At 41.9% G+C, this 24,584-nt stretch overlaps 1 protein-coding gene across 2 annotated transcripts in view; it reads left to right on the forward strand.

Annotated features, from left to right (window-relative positions):
* The window catches only part of FOCAD (focadhesin), a 272,768-nt gene that overhangs the window by 108,505 nt on the left and 139,679 nt on the right, over window positions 1-24,584 (forward strand). For both annotated transcript variants that reach the window (XM_073666136.1, XM_073666149.1), the window contains exons 17-18: window positions 3,751-3,801; window positions 6,708-6,791. In XM_073666136.1, the coding sequence (XP_073522237.1) occupies window positions 3,751-3,801; window positions 6,708-6,791 (135 nt within the window). The remainder of the gene's footprint in view (window positions 1-3,750; window positions 3,802-6,707; window positions 6,792-24,584) is intronic.

Here is a 24,584-nt window from a genome sequence, read left to right on the forward strand (position 1 = left end):
GGCCAATTTTTACAATTTTGACATACGTCAATTTATGAGGTAATAACTCTGGAACGCTTCAACTTATCCCACTGATTCTGACACTGATTTTTAGTGACACATTATAGATAATAAATAACATTTACCATATGTCTGCGTTACATCAGCATCATTTTTGAAACACAATTTTTTTTGTTAGGAAGTTAGAAGGGTTGAAAGTTTATCAACAATTTTTTCCTTTTTCTAACAAAATTTACAAGACCAATTTTTTTAGGGACCACATCACATTTGAAGTGATTTTGAGGGGTCTATATAACAGAAAATATCCAAACGTGACACCATTTTAAAAACTGCACCCTTTACAGTGCTCAAAACCACATTTAAGAAGTGTATTAACCCTTTAGGTGCTTCACAGGAATTTAAGCAATGTAGAAGGAAAAAAATTAACATTTTAATTTTTCCCACAGAAATGTTGTTTTTGCCCCAAATTTTTCATTTTCACAAGGGTAACAGGAGAAATTGCACAACAAATTGTATGGTCCATTTCTCCTGAGTATGCCGATAAGTGGTGGGAAACTACTGTTTGGGCACACGGCAGGACTTGGAAGGGAAGGAGCACCATTTGACTTTTGGAGTGCAAAATTGACTGGAACAGACAGCGGACACCATGTTACGTTTGTTGATCCCCTGATGTGCCTAAACAGTGGAAACCCCACAAAAGTGACCCCTTTTTGGAAACTACACCCCTCAAGGAACTTATCTAATGGTGTTTTGAGCACCTTGAACATTTTTTCCGCAAAAATGTGGCTTCAGCCACAAATTTTTCAATTTTACAATATTAACAGAAGAAAATGGATGGTACAGTTTCTTGTGCAATTTCTCTTGAATACACCAATATGTGGTGGAAACTACTGTTTGGGCGCACAGCAGAGCTCTGAAGGAAAGGAGCGCCAATCGAATTCTGGAGCTCAATTTTGGCTGGAATAGATTAAAGATGCCATGTCACATTTGAAAAGCCCCGGACATGCCAAAACTGCAGAAATCGCCACAAGTGACCCCATTTTGGAAACTACACCTCTAGAGGAATTCATCTAGGGGTGAAGTGAGGATTTTTAACCTTCAGATGATTCACATAATTGTATAATATTGAGCTGAGTAAATGGAAAATTACCATTTTTTTCCACTAAAATGTTTTAGCTCAAAAGTTTTCACATTTTTATAAGGGCTAATAGGAGAAATTGCACAACCATCTGTGAGGTCCATTTTATCCTGAGTGCGCCAATACCCTACATGTAATCAGGAACTACTTTTCAGGCACAGTGGAAAGCTCAGAAGGGAAGGAGCACCACATTATAGTGCAGATTTTGCTTTTATGTTTTGTGGGTGCCATGACCCACTGGAAGAGCCTGTGAGATGCCAGAACAGCAGAACCACCCCCATAATTGACCTAATTTTACAAACTACATCTCTTAAGGGTGCAGTGATCATATTGACACCATGGGTGTGTCAAATAAATAATTTTAGACCATTGGGCAGTGAAGAAAACATAATTACATTTTTAGCACGAAAATTTTGTTTTAACCCTAGATTTTACATTTTCACTTGGAAAAATGGGTAAAAATGGCACCAAAATTTGTCACACAATTTCTGTTGAACGTCGCCATACCCCATATGTGACTGTACAGTAGTGCTTAGCCACACGGCGAGACTCAGGCAGGAAGAAGCGTTATTTGACCATTGGAGAACAAATTTTCATAGAATAGTTTGCATACTCCATATACAGAGCCCCTAAGTGATAGAAGAGTCGAATCCCCCCTCAATTGACCCCATTTTGGAAATTACCCCCCTCTGGGAATTTATCTATAGATGTAGTGACAATTTTGACTCTATAGGTGTTTTCCAGAAACAAGCAACAGTGGATGTTGCTGAATGAAAATTGCAAATCTGCCACTGTTATTGCCCATACATTGTAGTGGCCAGTATATTATAGTTCCTATACATTGTATGGCCAGTACATTATGCCCAGCTCGTGCTTCTGGAGACTTGCACCCATAAATGAATTGGGCTCTCATTGCTACAGAAATGCCAAACATGTGAATGCTAAATGTGGTTTAGACACGCTGCGGTGCTCAGAAGGTAGGAGGGCATTTGGATTTGGCAGCGCAGAATTTGCTGGATTTCTTTTGGGGGACAAGGAGCCATAGCGCTTTTCCAGAGCCTTTGTACTACCAGTAATGTGGAAGCCCCCTATATTTCCATTAAGAGATGACTGACCTGAGTTGCGGGCTTTTTTTGTGGATTTAGTTGAAGCTTTTGTTGAGAACATTTTACATAACATTTTGGATCAAATGTATCCTGCGCTTTACGCTGAGCACTTACATCAGGATTTCCATCTAAGGTTATGGGCACACAGTGCGTTTTTGGTGTGTTTTTTCAGCGCACAAATGGGCCAAAACGCATTGCATACCTTATCCCATGACTTTCTATGACATTTTGCAAGTTCTGTGCACATAATCAGGAATTGTCCTGAGCGGATTTCATGTGCGGAAAAAAACGCAGTATGTCCATTCTTTTTGCGTTTCCGCATGCGTTTTTGCCTATACAATGCATTGCAAAAATGCATGGCAAAAACGCATATTTTATAGCTATATTTTAAGCTATAACTTTATTTTATTTCTCTTCTCACGGAGCTGTAATGCGGCTTGTTTTTTGCAGGGCAATTATTTGCATTCGACTTTTTGATCTCATTTTATTCCACTTTTTTTGGTGGAATGATGAAAAAGAATAGTTTTTAGCCATGTTTTAATTAGTATGACAGTTTTACAGATCAGGTCGTTCTAGACGCGGCGATATTAAACATGTACTTTTTTTTTATTTGTTCATTTTTATTTTTTTTTTACATACATATACGTACGTATTCATTGGTATAATAATATTTTTTTTCATTTTTTTTTTCTTTTTCTTTTTTTGGGACTTTACCTTTTAGTACTCTGATCACTGGTATAATGCATTGCAATGCACAAGGAAAGCAAGAATCTGAAAAAAAAAAAAAAAACTCCTTTTAGACCACCTCCGGGTCTGCCAGGAGCATAATCATGTGTCCTTTGGTTGCCATTATTACCATCGGCCCCCCGTGATCACGTTGCGGGGGTTTTCAATCGGATGAGAGAGGAAGCCCCCTCCCTTTCCCACCTTACTAAATGCTGTGACAGCTGGAGCGCGGCTATCACTAAAGCAATGATGTAAGTTTACGTCATTTTGCAGGTACCCCTTTCCAATCCTCACGTAAACTTACGTCAAATGTTACGAAGGGGTAAATGATGAGAACATTTGTCTTCCCTAATACAGATTTTACCCGTCAATTTTGAATTTAGAGAATAAATGATCAGTCCTGGCAGAGAAAGAAGCAGATCTCTGTTGAGATATTTTACAAAGTTGCTTATTTTCATGTGTACCATTTTGTTTTATGAAATACAAATTAATATGACGGTTACGCTTTAATGATTTTGGGACCTTTTACTCAAGATAGACTGGCGTGATGCGAGTGTGCACTGTGCTATGTTTTAATGAATCTTCTCCTATATCTGTGAACGAATAAGAAGAAATGGAACAGGAAGACACGAACCTCTCTGAAATCTCAGACTTTTTTTTTTTCTCTTTAATGTGTTAAATATCTCTTCCCTTAGTAACAGAATGGTTACCCCAGAATGAAATATACAATGTTGGAAATGCAATAAATGGTATTTAATGGTCTGCTTTCTTCTTTTATAGAAATTTACAGTGGATATTCTCAGCATCCTTTGGAGTCATACTCAGACTAAAGTAAGACATGCTTTTGGATTTGGATTTTAGTTCATGATAGTTTTAATACATTTTTAGCAAGTTAAAAAATAAATTCAGGCTCATTTCTATCAATAATGTGTGGTTAGAATGATAAGTTTCGGTTCCATCCTGGAATAGATCTGATCAATGTGAAATGATCGTTTTGCTATTGTAGAAGGCACAATACTTTTCATTTAATGTGTAAGTTGGTTTCCCAAGACTCCTTTAATAGAAGCAGCGGATATTGAAGAAATGAAGTATCTGACATGTCTGATTTCAACGTGCTGAATCCTTTCTTGTTCCAGGACAAAAGACTGCGGTTTTAGATGTGAAAACAAAAAAATTCCATTCTTTCCACTAAAATACGGTTTTAGCACTAAATTTATAATTTACACAAGGGGTAATAGGAGAAAATGGACCCCGTAATTTGTTATGCAGTTTTTTACCTCGTATGTGGTTGCACACTCCTGTTTGAGCACACAGCAGGGATCGGATGGGAAGGAGCGCTATTTGGCTTTTTGTAGTCTCCATTAGCTGAGCCCCTGAGGTGCTAAAACTGCAGAAACCCCCACAAGTGACCCAATTTTGGAAACTAGACCCCTCAAGGAATTCATCTAGGGGTGTACTGAACATTTTTAACCTACATGTGATTCTTGAAACTTTATAACATTTAGATGTAAAAACAAAAAGTTAATTTTTTTCCACTAAAACACCAAATTTATAATTTACACGAGGGGTAAAATGGACCCCATAGTTTGTTATACAATTTTTACAGAACACAGTGATACACCATATGAGGTTGTACACTACTTTTTGAGCACATAGCAAGGATCAGATGGTAAGGACACCCTGCTTATAGCTGGAACCCACAGGCCACTATACTCTAGGGTCATCAGATGACCTCAGAGTACCATGGCATAGATCGTCACCTGCAGTTACGTTCTTGGTGGGTTGATCTTGGTCTTTTAACCCCCTTTTAGCCACTTAGATACAGCTGTCACCATTGACAGCGGTATTAAAGGGGTTAATCAGCCCTGATCGGTCTCAAAACTTGCCGGGCCGATACTGCAGGATGTCAGCTCTCACTACAGCTGTCACCCGCAGGAATTTCAGCCGCGGGGCGGTGCTATTTACTTATTCCTCAGCACCGTTAAAAAGCGGCGCTGAGGAATAAGGCCCCTTACTAGTCGCTGATAAAATGTGTATTGGTGGTCGTTAAGAGGTTAAAGAGTAATCTTCATTTTAATTCTTATTTCATAAATCAATAGTACACATGAAAATGAGCAACGTTGTAATATATCTTATCAGAGAAATCTGCTTCTTTCTCGTCCTGAACTGATCATTCACTTTGAGTTCATGGGTAGAATCTTTGTTCAGTGAAGATAGATTCTCCCATTACTGAGACAGGGGATGACTGTTTTGGGGTTTTTAAAATTCTATGGATGGAGGGGGAGAAGGGAGAAACTCTGCTGCAAGTTCTCCTGAAATGAGTTACATTTCTCCATAGAACTTTAGAAGTGCCAACTGTCATCTTCTAACTCAATAATGAGAACATCTACATTTTCTAAATACAGATTTTACCCAAGAATTGAGAATTTTGAAAATGAATGATCAGCCCTTGCGGAGAAAGATGTACATTTCACTGAAAAGATAAATTTAAACTTTATTATCATCATGTGTATAATATATTTATTTTATAAAAAATAAATAAATAAAACGACTGTTACTCCTTAAAGGGGTTTTCCCATGAATAAAAGTTCATTTTAATCAATAGATCTTGGAATAATAATAACTTCCCTAATTGGATGTGTTTAAATAAAATGTCCCTGTGCTGAGATAATCTTATAAATGTGCCCCTGCTGTGTACTGTGTAATGGCTGTGTCTGACCGTACAGGAACATGGTCTGATCATACCACATCTCCTGGGCAGGGGAGGACGCAAAAGAGAGTATACAGATATTACATCAGGGGATCGCAAATGATTCTTTCTTTGAAGTAAAACATTGTTTAAAAACAGGCAGGGAAATGTTTTATCTCACAAAAAGAATCATTTGCGATCCCATGCTGTCCTGTCTGTATACTCTTTTGCTTCCTCCCCTGCCCAGGAGCTGTGGTATGATCAGACCATGTTCCTGTACGGTCAGACACAGTCATTACACAGTACACAGCAGGGGCACATTTATAAGATTATCTCAGCACAGGAACATTTTATTTAAACACATCCAATCGTGGAACTTATTATTATTCAAAGATGTATTGATTTAAATGAACTTTTGTTTGTGGGAAAACCCCTTTAAGGCAATTCTCTTAGGCTTTCTGTCCAGTTCACTTAAACAATACATTTCATGTTGGGTACAGATACTGTAGAAGTAAATATTTTCTCTAATAGAAATGTACATTAGAGATTGAAGGCAGGGCCACTGACTTGACCATTGTTGGCCGTATAGTTTGTTATTCCCTTGTGAACCACCTGCATAATGTAACATTAAATTTCTATTTTTTTTTCCTTTTTTTCCTTTTTTTTATTTGTGCACTTCAGTAAGTTAATCTGCAGTAGTATAAAAAATTTCTATCTGAATAGTGCATACCCCAAAGCTTACTTCTGCTACTGCCATAGGTTTTTAACTTTCAATTGATTTTCAGCAGTATTTATTTCTTAATTATGTAATTAATTCCTGTGATTGATTATAGTCGCCCAAGTTTCCTTGAATCCTACTTTGGATACATGTAGCTCATCCTTTATGAGATTATTAGATTTTGCAATTATTTCTAGTATGAGGCTAAGTTGTTAGAGATGCATCCAATGTATTTTTTATATATAACAGTGCACTAGCGCAGTGCATTATGGAGGGCTGCTGTTATTTTCCTCGTTCCTTTATACTATATGTAATATTTTTTTGTGACAGGATCCTGTAGTGAGCACGTCTGCTTACAAATCCCTCTGTGAGTTTGGCTCCGATGAACACACTATACTTCATCTTCCCGAGCAGGTTAGTCATGGATTAATTGAATGTTTATAGACTATTGCTGTATCCTGGAACGGGACTTTTTTTTTTTTTGCTGTGTCACATGGGATTCATTAAATTATTATTTATTTTTCATAGTTTACCAGTATTAGATATTCTACTTTAATATATTAAAGAGGTTTCTTCCAAAATAAACCTTTTATCACATGTCCATAGGATCGGTTTCAAATGTTATATTGCTGTGATTACAACCAATCACCAATACAGAGTTCAAAATCATTCAATATCGAGACATTATAAAACCAATAAAGAACTGTTTTAAACTGGTAAAAAATATACCTAAGTTTGTCCATGAGGGTTTTCTATTTTATTCCTGAAACCCATTGTATTTCTTTTCTATCCCCAGTGGCATAACCAGAGTCCGATGACACCCCCCAACTCCCACCTCACCCCCCCCGCATGTTGGTCAGATGCATGGGCCCTTGTAGCATTCTAAATCCTGTAAGGACATACCAGTTGCACCTCGTCCCCCATCTTGGGCCAGAGTTTGACATGTATGCCCTAGTCCGACTGTAGCCAAAATCATTATTTATGGAGTAGACTTTTTTTAAAGTGTTGCAGGGGCCTTCTCTTTTATCAGTAAGAGAGGCTATAGCTCACTACCATAACGTTTTATGTCCAAACCCATTTGGAACAGACAAGACTGGCACTACATATAGACTTTTTGCAATTTCAATATCCACTCAAAATCTTCAGTAATAAAATTTGCATTTGAAACTTTTTGAGCACTTGTTTTTAATCTTATTAATGTAATGGACACAAAACGAGTGACTACTCGTTGTATCCCTTTGACTGCTCTAATTTTATTTTGTATTGTGGGTAGACCTGGCATTAGATTGAATGTGGGGGAGAATATATGAAATGCTTCCAATTAGGAGCTTCTTGTCCATTCTGAACCAAGTTAGGCTTCTGATGCACTGCACATGATTGGTGAGCCCGAAAGCACTGCAACCTTTAATCATAAAGTGATTTTCTGTTAAAAAAATCCTACCCAAATTAAAGTTTCTCGTTCATCTTATTGAGAGACACAGAACAATGGGATAGTCTGTTGCCACCTGGAGGCTGACACTATTATTGCAATTATATAAAATTGGCTACTCCCCAGTAGACTATACCCTGCCTGCTGGAGCTGGCTTCCTCAGTTTAGTGTAGTGTCAATTGGAGGTAAGGTCTGTCTCAGACCTGTCTTAGGTTAGGCGCTAACCACTTTGTTTTTCAGATGGATGTCTCAGGGTAACCGAGTGTAGTTGTGCACTCAGTTTCACCCACGTAGCGACGGAGAGTACAGGCTGTAATTGTTCAGTCCTTATCCTCTCACATTGGTGTGGCCTGACTAGGGTACCCTGACACAGTCGGTGCAGGTACTGGGGTGTCCGTAAGCCAACTAGCTCTTGCTGCCACTCCACATAGCATCCGGAACGTCAGGACTGGTATGTATATCCCTGACGTAAGCCCGTTTCCCCCCTCCCTTCTGTATGGCCTAGGGTGGTGGTTACCAGAAGCTGTGTTGGCGGCAGATTCTGCTGCTGGGGGTCCTACTCGTTCAGCTGGTCCCTCTGCCTTAGTAGGTCAGGATTAGACTGGCGATGGGCAGGAGTGGACCATCACAGCAGCAGCATCTGGATTGCGGTAGCATGCGATCCTGGCGTGTATCATGACCGTGGGAGCGTTCGGCTATTTTGAGCTCAGGAGGCTCAGGCCATTCACTGGGCTGGATGTTTCCAGCCATTCGACGGCCGTGTTCCTCCCGGCCGATCAGCAGCAGTGTCTCAGCTCGCCGGGTTCCTGCCCCTTTCTCTTCTTGTCTTTGGCTGTGGCACTTTTAAATGGTGTGGGGCACAGAAGCACCTCGGCGTCTTCCTCCTGGTGGGGTAGCAAACTCACAGGGAACAGAGATTCCTGCAATGTGGATGTGGTAGGATGTTGGCTATTGGGGGCTGTTTCTAAGCACTCTTAACAGTTTTTTGTGTCACTGTTTAGTGGAGTCTTCCATTCTTTCTGTCTATCTTTTCTCAATCACTCATAATGTCCAAGTCCAGAGAGGACCGTGCATTAGCGCTGCCTGCACTTATCACTTATTTAACTTGTGTGACTTGTAATAGTACATTTTCCACTGGTCCGTTTGTGGCCTATTGTACCGCCTGTACCCCTCCTGCTTCCTTGCTGGTAGCCGCACAGAGGACCTCTATGACAGCTGATGAGAATGTGGCCCCTACGGTCTGGGCTCTTGATTTAGTTCAATTGAAAAAAGCCTTGGACAGGCTGAAACGTCTTGTGTGAGTTGTGGAATAAATCAACTGATTATCAACACGTGAGTGCCGGGATTTTCTTTTCCTACAGACATTTTTTTCCACGTGCACCACCCTAGCTATACGGAGTGCCGACTATTCCTTTTTGATACTTGATTTAGTTCAGTCTGTAGCCGAGCTAACCAGGGTGTCCAGGATGCTGGTTACTGTTGTGGAACGATTGCCAGTGGCTATTACCACCCTGTGAACTCCGATTGCCGCTGTGAGTGGGTCGGATCCTCCATCCAGCCCCTACCAATATGACCGATCATGAAAGCAGTCCAGACAGCAATGGGATACTTCCTCATCCTGATCATCTTCACATGGGAGGCGCCCAGATTCCTTTTCCCTTTCCCAGGGGATTCGCTACCCTCTGCATTCAGAGTCCAGTTCCAGTTCAGAATCCGTCCTGGATCCATTTGCAGAAAGCATGAGAACACCCATACAGACGCTTTCAGAAGCGTAGCCTTATGGATTTGTTATATCCCTTCCCAGCCGAGTTGGTGGCTGCTTGGTCTATTCCACTGGTGGTAGATACTCCGGTATCTCGCTTATCTAAAGTGACCAATCTGCCTCTTGCTGAGATTGCGGCTCTTAAGGATCCCTCGGACAGACGTATAGAGTCCGTGGAGAGGTCCGCTTTTGAGGCAGTAGGTTTTGCCCTTTGTCCAGCCTTTTCTGCTACTTGGGTTTGCAAGGCGGTAATGGCATGGGCTAGGCATTGCGACAAAGTTTGTTGGCTGGTTCCCAGCATTTGGGATTAGCCTAGATCATTGATCAAATTGTACAGGCAGGGAAGTATCTCTGTTCAGCATCCTTGGATGCGGCGGAGTGCTCTGCCCAGGCAGCAGGTAATTGTGTTGCAATTCAATTCATGCTGTTGCTCAGGGTTTGGAGGGCGGACTTATCTTCAAAGAAATCTTTGACAGGTCTGCCTTTCCATGGGTCTCGCTTATTTGGGGCCAGGTTAGACCAGATTATTTCAGACGCAACATGCAGTAAAGCACCCTGCTTCCTCAGTCCATGGCCTGCCGTCTGTTGCGGAGACGCTGGGCCTTCAGGTGCGTCCCTTCAGTTTCCTGCACCGGATGAGTCAGGTCTCCCTGGAGTCCAGTAGAGCTACCTTTTAAAGTGACACCTGCTGGATGCCCCTCTGGGTCAAGAGCTAGATCCTCCGGGTCCAGAATGGAAGGAGGGTCGACGCTTGACGGGCAGTCCCTACTCGGGGTTTTCTTTCCCAGTGGGTGGCCACCTCCTCCTTTTTCATGAGGCATGGCTGGGGGCAGTCAGCGATCTTTGGGTCTGAGAGGTCTTCTCTTCAGGTTACAGAATAGAGTTCACCACTAATGTTGAGCGAATGTGCTCGGATAGCGTGTTATCCGAGTATGCTCAGTCTTATCCGAGTATTTTTGACGTGCTCCGTTAATGTTTGCCTCCCTGCGGCTGCATATTTTCCGACGGTAGACAGATGCAACACGTGCTGGGATTGCCTGTTTGTTAGCCAATCCCCTCATGTGTTGCGTCTGTCTTCTGCCGGAAAACATGCAGCCGTTGGGAGGCAAACATATTAGCCGAGCACTTCGAAAATACTCAGATAAGACTGAGCATGCTCGGTGCAGCCTATTTTAGATTTAAGACACCTGAACAGATGGGTTCGGCTTCGTCACTCCCTTATGAAGTCGCTCCGGTCAGTGGTCGCATCCATGGAAACAAGAGTGTTTCTTTCTTCAGTAGATATTCAAGATGCTTATTTGCATGTTCCAATTTTTCCAGCCCATTAGCGATTTTCTTTGCTTTGCGGTCACTCAGGATCACCATCAGTTCATGGCTCTCCCATTTGGGTGGCCACAGCCCCAGGGTATTTACAAAGATCCTGGGCCCGGTTATGGTGTTACTACAGTCCAGGGGAATAATTGTTTTCCCCTATCTGGATGACATTCTTGTCAAAGCACCTTCCTTTGCACAAAATGTAGAGAGCCTACAGATCGTTCTTCAGACTCTGGAGCGATTTGTTTGGATTGTCAACAGGACAAAGACTGTTTTAGTTCCAACACAGCAGCTTCGGTTTCTGGAAATGGTGCAAGACACTGTCCAGTCAGCGGTATTTCTTCCGAAGGATAAAACAATCTCTCTTCAGTCTTCCATCAGGACTTTAAAATGACCGGGCAGATATTCCCTTTTTTTGTGTGAGGGTCCTTGGAAAGATTTTGCGACTTTCGAGGCATTACAGTTTGCTCAATTTTGGTCAAGGCCTCTACATAACATGCCTAGCCTCTTGGGACATATCAACACAGTCCCTTGATTGGCCTATACATCTCCCCCTTCACTGCCGCCAGTCTCTCAGGTGGTGTTTGACGTTAACTCTAGGTCGCTCTTTTCCTATCCGGCTGGGGAGCAATTTTCCGTCACTTGACGGTCCAGGGGGCTTGGAGCAGGCAAGAGAGACTGCTCCCAATCAACGTGCTTGAGCTCAGACTTCTCAATCTGGCTCTTTTACGCTGGCAGCACCTACTCCAGGGATTGCCTATCACAGTTCAATCAGACAGTACGCCTGTGGCCTATATCAATCGCCAAGGGGGCACACGAAGCTCATCAACCATGGCGGATTCTGGAGTGGGCTAAGGGAAAGATTCCTCTAATCTCTGCAGTTTAAAACCAGGGATAGACAACTGGAAGCTGGACTTTAAGTTGCCAGCAGCTTCCCGCAGGAGAGAGTGGGCTCTTCACCCAGAGGGGTTCTGGCAGATATGTCAGCGTTGGAGTACACCGGATGTAGACCTATTGACATCCAGACTAAATCACAAGGTGCCGAAATTTGTGACAAGGTCCAGATTGCAGTCGACACCCTGGTGATCTCTTGGTCACAGTTCACTCTGCCTTCTCTCTTTCCACCTCTACTGCTTCTACCCAGACTTACCAAAAAGATCAGGGCAGAAGGTGTTCCATGCATTCTCATTTCTCCAGATTGGCGTCAGAGGGCCTGGTATTCAGATGTGACCAATCTCCTTCTGTCCATCCGACTTTACGGACACTCAATTTGAAGGCATGACTGTTGAAGCGAAGATTTTGAGATTTTGAGAATAGGTCTGTCTCAATAAGTCATCCAGACTATGATTACAGCTCGGAAGCCATCCTTATTGAGAGTCTATCATCGCACTTGGAGGACTTATTTTTGCTGGTGAGAGTCTACCAGGCCTTCATTTATTGTATTTTCCTTGCCAGTGCTGCTCTCCTTCTTACAGTCAAGATTGGAAGCAGGGCTGGCGCTTAACTCCCTTAAGGGTCTCTGGCTATTCTGTTTCAGGGGAATTAAGCATCTTTACCCCATGTTAACACTTTTCTCCAGGGCGTGGCACATATTAAGCCACACTATCGGGCCCCTTGGAACCTGAATCTTGTGTTGGAGGCTCTTCAGTGTCCACCTTTTGAGCCAATCAGAGAGATCACTTCACTTTTTCTTACTTATAAGGTAGCTTTCCTTATAGCAAATTACTTCTATTAGGAGGGTCTTGGAACTTGCGGCTCTGACTTGTCGCGCCCCTTACCTTATTCTTCATCAGGATAAGGTAGTGTTGAGGCTGGTTCCATCTTTTCTCCCGAAGGTGGTTTTGAGTTTTCATTTGAATGAAGATATTGTTTTACCTTCCTTTTATCCTTCACCATCTCATCCTAGGGAGAAGGCTCTGCACAGCTTTTGACGCTGTTAAAGCTGTTAAATATTATTTGTCGGCTACTACCTCATTTAGGCGTTCAGATTTTTTGTTTGTTATACCACGGGGCCCTCGTAAGGGTCAAGCCGCTTCTAAAGCGACCATTTCCCACTGGATCAAGACTGCTATTGTCCAGGCTTATATGGGTAAGGCCAGGGTGGCCCCATTTAGGATTAGGGTGCACTCCACTTAGGCGATAGGAGCTTCCTGGGCGGTTCTTCATCAGGCATTGGCTTTGCAGCTCTATAAAGCAGCTACTTGGGCATCGGTGTATACCTTTTCTAAGTTTTACAGGAAGCACACTTTTGCCTCAGCAGATGCAAGCCTTTACAGGAAGATACTCCAGGCGGCAGTAGCCCAGACTTCTGCTTAAGTTGTGGCGGAAGACTAGGTGGTAACGTAATGAAATTTAATATTATCCCACTTTAGGGACAGCTTTAGGATGACCCATCGTTCTGTAAAATCTGTTCTTGTAGTCTTCATTGAGGGACACCGCTCTCTCCCTTGATTGCCCGCTTGGGCATACAGTTATGTTTCTTCTTGCTTTAATTCTTTTCTTCTACTGCTTTCTCACAAAACTGAGGAAGCCTGGCTCGAGCAGGCAGGGTATGCTGCTCGGGAGGAGCCAATTTTATTTAATTGCAATAATTGTGGCAGCCTCCAGGTGACTGCAGACTACCCCATGGTTTTGTGTCCCCCAATGAAGATTACGAGAAACAAAATTTACGGTAAGTAAAAAAGAAAATAGATTTTTTTTTTTTACTTTTACAGATTTCAAGGGCCCATTAAGCAATACCAGCTGTACTACCCCAATAGCCCTGCTGACAGTGGAGCCAGATGCTGCTGTGCCTGCCACACAGCCATGTCCATTAAATTGTACTACTTGTACAGTTACTGCTACAACAGTGCCCAATCATACATGCCAGCCAATGCCAACCACAGTACTCCTGTTTGAAAGCCAACTTGCCTCCTGTATATATCCTGTATCTCTTCCAGTGCCAAACATTTAAAGAAGAATCCCAGATGTGCTGTGTCTTGGTACTGATCCAGGAAGCCAGGACCACATTACTGAATTCTGGACACTTAATGGCCACGTTAGTATCATAATGATACACACATCTATTAATCCTAGTTTCTATTAATCATTAATCTGTCAATCATCCAGAAATGCATTAATAGTACTGCATACTGTGTGTACTGTTCACATCTGTAGACCATTGGCCACATTACAGTGCATTAATGTAGCATGGTGCTGGATCAAGGTTGTAATACGGAGTCTGGTGGCTTCTTACATTTAGGACCTGGTCAGTATAATGATGCCGGTTTGCCTATCATGGGTTAGATTATCATTATCAGTTTGACATTTGAGAGATTAGAAGAATTACACATGTTACATGTGTTTTTTTATTTTCTTCTACAAGAGACAGTCTGTTTTCTTTGCACAATGAAGCTAACATGTTCCTGCCTCCCTTAGTGCAGTGGAGGAGAGCGCTGAAGCAATTAGTCGGCACTGAAGATTTCTTTGCTTCTTCAGCTGCTGTCTGAAAGCCAGTCCTCTACAATAATGTTCTTAATGTGTTTGCTGCTTCCACACCGGTGGGAGCCTTTCACTGGCTCTAGAAGAAGATGAATTGCTCTGAACGACCCACTCTATCATAATTCCGTTCTAATTATCTCATTGTTAACCTAGCCACACAGCCAACACCTTCTGCAGACAGCCAGTGGACTTAATGGAGTTGAAGAGTTCACTTTGTTATGTGCCTTTACCAGTTCTAATAGGATCGGGGCATGCACTCAGCAACGGTTTCTGACAACTCTTTCTTTGTAGTGCAGCTTGGTTATCTACGTGTTGTGCTATACATTGTACATGCAGATGGTATGATCTTTCCAAATGCTTGCGCAATAAAGGTTGCTGCAGAAATGTGCATTAAAACTACAATTGGTGAAGTTAACTACTTCTGGACTGCCCATAGACTATAACTGTCCCACAAGCAAAAAAAGAAGCAAGACAAAAATATATCTCATACCCTACCATAATTATATATAAATGTAAAGCAAAATTGCATAATAAATATAGGGTACTTAGTGAGCTATTTTTGATCAAAAAAAGTATACAAGCCGTCCCACCAGCGGCAAGGTGACCCTAAATTGGGACGGTACCTATACTGCCTATATTAAAAACCTTACTGTATATCAAAGTTGAAGTAATGCATATAAAAGGGTAGACAAATAGGACCGGGTCCCAACTCCAGACCACCTAGGCCCGTGGTAAGCTACATATATACCAATCAGCTCAACAAAGGGCATGCCACACCCTTAAATTGCACAGAATGCAAACAAGTCAAAAAACCAGACAATGTGAACTGAGGTCTAAGATGGCAGACATACAAGAAACAGAGGCATGTTCACACTAGCAAAAAAGAAGCAAGACAAAAATATATCTCATACCCTACCATAATTATATATAAATGTAAAGCAAAATTGCATAATAAATATAGGGTACTTAGTGAGCTATTTTTGATCAAATAAAGTATACAAGCCGTCCCACCAGCGGCAAGGTGACCCTAAATTGGGACGGTACCTATACTGCCTATATTAAAAACCTTACTGTATATCAAAGTTGAAGTAATGCATATAAAAGGGTAGACAAATAGGACCGGGTCCCAACTCCAGACCACCTAGGCCCGTGGTAAGCTACATATATACCAATCAGCTCAACAAAGGGCATGCCACACCCTTAAATTGCACAGAATGCAAACAAGTCAAAAAACCAGACAATGTGAACTGAGGTCTAAGATGGCAGACATACAAGAAACAGAGGCATGTTCACACTAGCAAAAAAGAAGCAAGACAAAAATATATCTCATACCCTACCATAATTATATATAAATGTAAAGCAAAATTGCATAATAAATATAGGGTACTTAGTGAACTATTTTTGATCAAAACTGTCCCACAGTCCACATAGATTTCTGCACTGACGTTAGACTGCATTGACATTTTAGAAGAAGTTTGCACAAGAATATTCAGCTGTAGGGGCAGGGAGCCGGCTGTCAGACACAGCCAGACTCCCCACAGACAGGATGAACATGGCTTATTACCATGTTTTCCTTCTCCATCACTGTTTGCACAATGCTGAACAAGTGCTTGTGTATACAGATTAGGAGTGCTGACAGCAGAATGAGTTAACTGAGAATCCTTCATCTGGTCTGACAGGGAGTTTGTAATTCTTTTATCTGTCATTTCCTGGACTCATCTCAGCTGATTTATGGCCACAGACCACATTAAAGCTGAAATGTACAGGGAAGCTAAGAGTATGTACAAGCCCCATGGTGCACAATTTTTAATGACGTCCAATTGCAAAAATAATTTTCAATGTCTCCAAGATTGGAAAACCCCTTTAAACAATCCAGATTTTTTCACAGTAAAGAGCTGTGGAATATGATGGCATATAAGAGGCAAGGTAGGGACTCGGTGGTTTGGATTTTTTCGAGCACATTTCAGAGTGCAGTGGCCACCAACCTTTCTTATGTTGAGAGCCACATTCAGCTGTGAGAGATGGTCATGAGCCACATCCAGAGCCCCCTGAGTAGTGGCATCCAGTGCCCCCATTACCGGGGTAATAACAGTCAAAGCTTCCGCATAGAAATCACACTGAAGCCTTGTTCCATCCTCCTTAATAGGCAGTATACTTACGCATAGGGGTTCCCACCTTCCCCCTTTGCCTTATTCTGGTATCAAGCACTCCCTCCCCACTCGCAAAAGTCACCATCTGGAGACCTGGTGCTAATGCAGAAAGCTGGCAGGTGGAGACCAACATCTAGAAAGTCTTGTCATGTTCCTCAAACCATTCCTGAACAATTTTGCAATGTGGTGGTGGGGGCGGGGGGGGTTCCTCCTGCTGAAAAAGACCACTGTCAGGAAATCTGTTTGCCAGCTTGCATTAGTGTATCCTGATGCCACCTTTTCCCTGGTAAGCTATGCTCACACCCCTGGTTGTGCAGATTATGTAAAAGCATACAAGATACACGGCACAGATCTGATGTCTATTGTAGGAGATTTTGGTGAAGGACAGGAGTCAGTAAGGGTACTCCACAGCCCCATATGAGGCCAAATGCAATGCCCTGTGTAGTGTATTTTGAAACCTCTCCATCAGCCAGCATGAACTTTTTTAATAATTTGGTCAGATCCTATAGATCTCTAGCACAGACAGCAGATGACGATTAGTTTGAGTATCCCATCATGCACTGGGATTCTCAAATAAATTGTCATAGCAAGTGGGTAATATAAACAGAACTCGAAGTTGCAGTACTGAGTGAATGGTAGGGAATTTTACCATGACTTAAATTACAAAATGTAATAGTTTTTAAAGATTTTTTAATAGAAATTTACTTTTGGGTTTTGGACTAACCCTTTAATACTATATGTAGAGAACTCCCCACAAGACCTGCTGTTTTTGAGATGACCTGACCTAGTCTAGCCATCACAATCTGCTTCTTCTCTAAGTAGCTCAGATTCTTACTCTTGCTTATTTTCCCTGCTTTAAACATATCAACTTCTATCCCAGCTCTTGACAGGTGCCATTTTAATGGGAATATCCGTTTCCCATTGTCCTGGTCCTGTAATAATTAGAGCACCAGATATGGCATCTATCTATAGGGTGTAGTATTGTGTTGGCCTTCTATCAGTACTGTCTCACTCAGCTGCCTTTGGCTGTGTAATATTGTGAAGCAGTTTTCGATGAGCTTTCCGTTTAGTGAAGTTTTGGCATAATCAGTGATCAAGATCAATAAACCTGTAAATTATTGATGATATGTAATAATGTATCATTTCATGATAAGGGATGGGGATACTTCATTGACTCCTTATTGGTTATAAAGATTACTTTATTTTTCTTCTTTGGCCATGTCAGCAAATAATGTGAAGAAGTGCAGTGTCTCTTCTCATAAATGTTCTCCGTTCTTGACGGCAGATATTGACTGCCCTTACCAAGCCACAAGATAAACTGTTTCTCTGGAAACTGAAACTGCAAGGTTTGCTTTTTTTTCTTGCAGTATTTGCTTAGTTCAGGAGAGAAGTCTGACATAATGCCCCTAATGATAGAGATGAGCTGTGTTTGTTATGTGTCATGGCATGGCAATCATCTATTGTCAGTTGGAATCTAAACCTTAAAGGGAATCTGTCAATAGGATTAACCCTCTTAAGTCATCTATATGGGCATGTAGGTGATAGGAAGTTGAGTAAAATGATACCTTGATATCTGTGATCCATTGTTTTATTTCTGAGAAATCCTCGTTTTCCTTAATATGTAAATAAGTTGTTAAGATCTATGGGCAGGAAACTGATCTACATGAGAATCTGCCCCCAGAGCTCATTTTACATGAAAGAAGGCGTTACCAGTGTGAGACATGTAATGACTGACGGTATACTCTGCAGATCTACAGGTCTCACACTAGTAACTCCCCCCTATCATTTAAAATAAGTACTAGAGGCAGATTCTCAGGGAGATCAGTGTCCCTCCCATAGTCCTGAACAGCTCATTTACATATAAGAAAAATGTGGATTTCTCTGGAATAATACATCGAATCACAAATATCAGTGTATTATTTTACTCAACATTCTATGAACTACATGCCCATTATAGACGGCTTAAAAAGGGTTCATCCTACTGATAGATTCCCTTTAACCGCTTCCCGACTGCCCACTGTACATAAACGTCGGCGCTGCCTGGGCTCTGTGCAGCGCCGACGTTTATGAATGGTCAGCGGTCCCGCAGCGCTCATGACTCACACTGTCCTGCAAGCGCTGTGGTTGCGGTGCAGAGCAGTGGCAGTGACAGGGGACATCATCGGGACCTGACTGGATCAGGTCTTAATGATGTTAACCCTTCGCTATGGATCGCGGCATCTACAAGATAGCAATCGCGGCATTTAGGAGAAAGTGACAGCCCCCGTGATGAGATCTGGCGTTGTCATGGCATCTGGAGGTCACATGATAACCTCCGGGTCTGCCATGTACGGTGGCCTGCTAGGCTCAGCCAGCAGCTGAGTCCAACAGGAGATCTGACAGTGTGAGCTATCATGCAATGCAATACATGTCTGTTGCATTGCATGAGACCTGTGATCAGAAAAATAAAAATTGAAGTCTCATACAAGGACTAAGTAAAAATGGCAAAAAAAAAATCTAAAAATGTTTTCAAACTGTTAAAAAAAAAATCACAAAATAAAAAAAAAAAAATTAAACTAATAAATCCATATATTTATGCAAAAACAAAAAAAGTACACATATTTGGTATCGCCGCGTCTGGAACAACCCGATCTATAAAACTGTCACACTAATTAACCCCTTCTGTGCACACACGTAAAAAAATAAATAACTGAGCAAAAAGCTATGCTTTTTCATCATACTGCCAAACAAAAAGTGGAATAAAATGCGATCAAAATGCCAAATGGAAATAAAAATGGTACCGCTAAAAACATCATCTTGTCTTGCAAAAAAAAAAGCTGCCATGCAGCTCCATCAGCCGAAGAATAAAAAAGTTATAGTTCTCAGAACAAAGCGATGCAAAAACAATTCTTTTTTCTATAAAATAGTTATTATTGTGTAAAAGCGCCAAAACATAAAAAAACTATATAAGTGTAGTATCGCTGTAATCGTACTGACCCGAAGAATAACGCTGCCTTATCACTTTTACCACATGAGGAATGGCATTAAAAAAAAACTCAAAAAACAAATCCTGAATTGCTGTTTTTTGTTCATTCTACCTCCCAAAAAACAGACTAGAAAGCAATCAAAAACTGTCATGTACCCAAAAATGGTACCAATAAAAAATCTCAACTTGTCCCGCAAAAAACAAGCCCTTACATGACTCTGTCGGCCGAAATATGGAAAAATTATAGCTCTCAAAATATGGCGATGCAAAAACTAGATTTTGCAAAACAAAGCGTCTTTTAGTGTGTGACTGCTGTCAATCATAAAAACCCAATATAAATCTGGTATCGCTGTAATCGCACTAACCCGAAGAATAAAGTCTTCTAATCACTTACGCCGCATGAGGAACGGCGTAAAAAATAAATAAAACCAATTCTTCACCTGCTGCTAATTTGTTCATTCTGATTCCCAAAACAACGCAGTAAGGCGCAGCTCACATTTATTCTGCGCTGAGCACTTACACCAGGGTTTCCGTGTAAATCTCTGAAATACGTGATTCAGACGGAACCCCCGGCGGAAGATTTCCTGTAATGAGGCAGATGGAGGCACCGTGGATGCTGTCTGGCCTATGATCCCATAGTGTCAGTTTTTTTAGGCGTGCATAAAACTGCGGTTGGCCACAGTTTTGTGTACTTCTGAAAAAAAGGACACCACTAAACAGATGCCAAACTGAGTCCAGAGTAACTCTGCTGCCTCATTATAGTGAATGGATCTTGCGGGGGTTTCATCTGAATTACCTCATTTGGAGATTTAGATGGAAACCCCGATGTACGTGCTCAGCCTAGAGCGTAGGATAAACGTTATGTAAAATGTTCCCAATAAAAGCATCAACTCAATCCAAAACAAAACAAATCCCCACTCAGGTCTGTCATCTGTTAACGAAAATATAAGGGACTTCCAAGTTACTGGTAGCACAGAGGCTCTGGAAAAGCGAAATGTCCCTTGCCACCCAAAAGAAATTCAGAAAATTCTGTGCTCCCAAATCCAAATGCCCCCTTCCCTTCTGAGCCCCGCAATCTGCCTAAACTACATTTAGGGTCCAAATGTTTGGCATTCCTGTAGCGATGAGAGCCCACCTAATTTACAGGTGCATGTCTCTAGAAGCATGAGCTGGGCACAACCTACTGGTCACTACAACTTACTGGTCACTACAACGGCAGTTTGAAATTTTCACTCCGCAACATCCACTGCTGCTTGTTTCTGGAAAACACCCATGAAGTCAAAATTGTCACTACACCTGTAGGTAAATTCCCAAAGGGGTATAAATGGGATTCTGGTCTTCTAGCACTTAAGGTCTCTGTATATGGAGTCCGCAAACTATTCTATTATAATTTATTCTCCCAAGAGTCAAATAGTGCTCCGTCCCTCCTAGGTCTTGCCATATGGCTAAGCGGTACAGTACAGCCACATATGGGGTATTGCCACGTTTAGAAGAAATTGTGTGACACATTTCGGCACCATTTTTACCCATTGTTCTATGTGAAAATGTAAAATCTGAGACTAAAACAATTTGTTTGTGGTAAAAATATAATTTTTTTTTTTCACTGCCCAATGGTATAAATTTCTGTGAGTCACGTGGTGTCAATATGATCACTTCTCCCCTAGATTAATTCATTTAGAGGTGTAGTTGTAAAATAGGGTCACTTAAGGGGGTGTTTCTGCTGTTCTAGGACCTCAGGAGCTCTCCCAGTGGGTCATGTTACCTGCAAACCACAACAGTAAAATCTGCACTGTAATACGGCGCTCCTTCCCTTATGAGCTTTGCATTGTGCTTGAAAAGTAGTTTTCGACCACTTATGGGGTATTGATGTACTTAAGAGAAGTTGGGTAACATTTTCTCTTATTACCCCTTTTGAAAACTGCAAACTTGGGGTCAAAGCAACATTTTAGTGGAAAAAAATAGTAATATTTCATTTACTCAGCCCAATGTTATACAAGTTTGTGTATTGCCTGAGGGTTAAAAAATACTCACTACTCCCCTAGATGAATTCCTTGCGAGGTGTAGTTTACAAAATGGGGTCACTTGTGGGGGTTTCTGCTTTTTCGGCATGTCAGTGACTCTTCAGATGTGATGTGGTGTCTGCGACCTTTCCAAGCCAACATAGCTCTTCTTTCTCTTACAAGCCCTGCAGTGTGCTAAAGCAGTAGTTTTCCACCACATATGGGGTATTGGCGTACTCAGGAGAAATTGCACAACAGTTTTTGGGGTCCATTTTCTCCTCTTACCCTTGTGAAAATCAAAAAAATTGGGGCTAAAAGATCATTTTTGTGGAAAAAGTTAGATTTTTTTATTTTCACGGCTCCATGTTATAAACTTCTGTGAAGCACCTGGGGGTTCAGGGTGCTCACCACACATCTACATAAGTTCCTTGAGGGGTCTAGTTTCCAAAATTGTCACTTGTGGGGGTTTCCACTGTTTAAGCTCCCCAAACGCGACATGGCGTCCGCTAATTATTCAAGCAATTTTATATTTAAAAAGTCTAATGGCGCTCCTTCCCTTCCGAGCCCTGCCGTGTGCCCAAACAGTGGTTTTCCCTCACATATGGGGTATCTGCACGCTCAGGAGAAATTGCACAATGCATTTTGTAGTCCATTTTTTCCTGTTATGAAAATAAAAAAATTTGGGTCTAAAATAACATTTTTGTGAAAAAAAGTTTTATGTTCATTGTTTTCTTCCACATTCCAAAAATTCCTGTGAAGCACCTGAAGGGTTAATAAACTTCTTGAATGTGGTTTTGATCACCTTGAGGGGTGCAGTTTTTAGAATGGTGTAAATTTTGGGTATTTTCTGTCATAAAAGCCCCTCAAAGTCACTTCAAATGTGATATGGTCCCTAAAAAAAAATGGTTTTGTAAATTTTGTTGGAAAAATGAGAAATCAATGGTTAACTTTTAACCCCTATAACTTCCTAACAAAAAAAAAAATTTGGTTCCAAAATTGTGCTGATGTAAAGTAGACATGTGGGAAATGTTATTTATTAAAGGGGTATTCCCATATCCAAGATCCTATCCCAATATGTAGTAGGTGTAATAATAATAATATTAGCAAATATCTACAATTAGAAATGTAGCATAGTATTTTTGATTCGCTATGTCTCCTTCCTCATGTGTAGGCATTGCAGGACCTTAGGTAGCCATGGTTATTTCCACTGATAAAGTGACAGTTAGTTAGCTAACTGCTAGTGGTCGTAACCGTGGATACCTAAGGTCCTGTATTGCCTGCACATGAGGTAAGTGGCATAGCCAATCAAAAATACTATACTACATTTCTAATTGGAGGTATTTGCTAATATTATTATTATTACACCTACTACATATTGGGATAGAATCTTGGAGATTGGAATACGCCATTTAACTATTTTGTGTAACATATCTCTCTGATTTAAGGGCATAAAAATTCAAAGTTTGAAAATTTTTCAAAATTTTTGCCAAATATCCGATTTTTTTCACAAAGTAACGCAAGTGATTTCGAAGAAATTTTACCACTATCATGAAGTACAATATGTCACGAAAAAACAGTCTCCGAATCAGTGGGATCCGTTGAAGCGTTCCAGAGTAATTACCTCATAAAGTAACAGTGGTCAGAATTGAAAAAATTGGCCCGGTCACGAAGGCGAAAGCAGGCTCTGGCGCGAAAGCGTTAAAGAGTAATCATCATTTTAATTTCATAAGTCAATAGAACACATGAAAATATGCAACTTTGTAATCTATTTAAACCCTTTTTTCATGTCATGGGTTAATCTTTATCTCTCAATCCATGGGTAAATGTGTTTTCAGTGAAGACCGATTTAACCATTGGTGAGATAGGACATGATAGTTGGTGATCATGAGTGTTACGGGTCCGGGGGATGGAACCTCTGTGCTACGGTGCAAGGAGGGACCCAGAGGGGCGTAACTAAGTATCAACCCGGACAGACCCTGGTCGTACGGCGGCTAACTACTCCATGACCTGGGAGGGACTGAGCCGAGGGACCAGGTGCTACTCTGGGGACGACCTTGTAAGGGAGCAGGTGACTCCCACGGTACAGATGGCAGGGACTGACCAGAATAGCAGGTAGGCGCAGCAGGAAGGCTAGCGAGCAGAAGCCTCCAGGTAGGCTATCAGGTAGACACGGCAAGTGACGGCAGGAGTCTCTAGGTGGGCTGGCAGGAGGTCACGGCAAGTGACGGCAGGAGTCTCTAGGTGGTCACGGCAAGTGACGGCAGGAGCCTTCGGGAAGGCACGGCAGGTAACAAGCGGGTAACAGGCAGGTCACAGGCAAGTGCTCCCAGGTGAGCGGGCTGGCAGGCATGGCAGGTAGCTGGCAGGTAACAGGCAAGTGCTCCCAGGTGAGCGGACTGGCAGGCACGGCAGGTAAAAGGCAGACAACAGGCAAGTGCTCCCAGGTGAGCGGGCTGGCAGGCACGGAAGGTAACAGGCAGGAAATAGGCTGGCGGGCAAGACTGGTAGTCAGGCTAGCAGCGGGAGCTGAGGGCTGAAGCAGAGGTCAGAAACACTGTGCAACAACTTTTGCTCGGGCACCTCCATTTTGGAGGAGGTGCCTTATATATGGGAGGACCCTCTGCTCCTTAGGACGGCGCGCACGGCCCCTTTAAGAGGGAGGGAGCGCGCGCGCGCGCCCTAGGCACAGTGCCCAGGGAGCTGCGTGTGCCGGCAGCAGGAAGAGGAGCGCTGGTGAACGCAGAGAGGGGAGCGAGGAGATGAGTGGGACGGCGTCTCTGCCTGGCAGGGGGCAGAGACGCCGATGCTACAATGAGATTCTATGGAGGAGGAAGGAGCTGAAGGCAGATTCAGACATTCCTCTGAAAATTCTTCTGAAACGACAGTTAAAATTCTCCATAATATATTGAGCACCAGCTGTGATCTCCTATGTCCGTAAAAGGAATATCTGTATACACTGAAGACAGATTTTACCTGTGAATGGAGAATTTTGAGAGTGAAAGATCAGTCCTGGTGGAGAAAAAAACGGAATTCTCTCATAAAATAGATAACAAAATTTATTATTTTCGTGTTGACTTTTTTGATTTATGAGAAAAAAAACTAAAACG

The sequence above is a fragment of the Phyllobates terribilis genome, unplaced genomic scaffold (genome assembly GCF_046119375.1).
Source record: "Phyllobates terribilis strain yellow unplaced genomic scaffold, ASM4611937v1 Scaffold_1__5_contigs__length_1240528914, whole genome shotgun sequence".
Lineage (NCBI taxonomy): Eukaryota > Metazoa > Chordata > Amphibia > Anura > Dendrobatidae > Phyllobates > Phyllobates terribilis.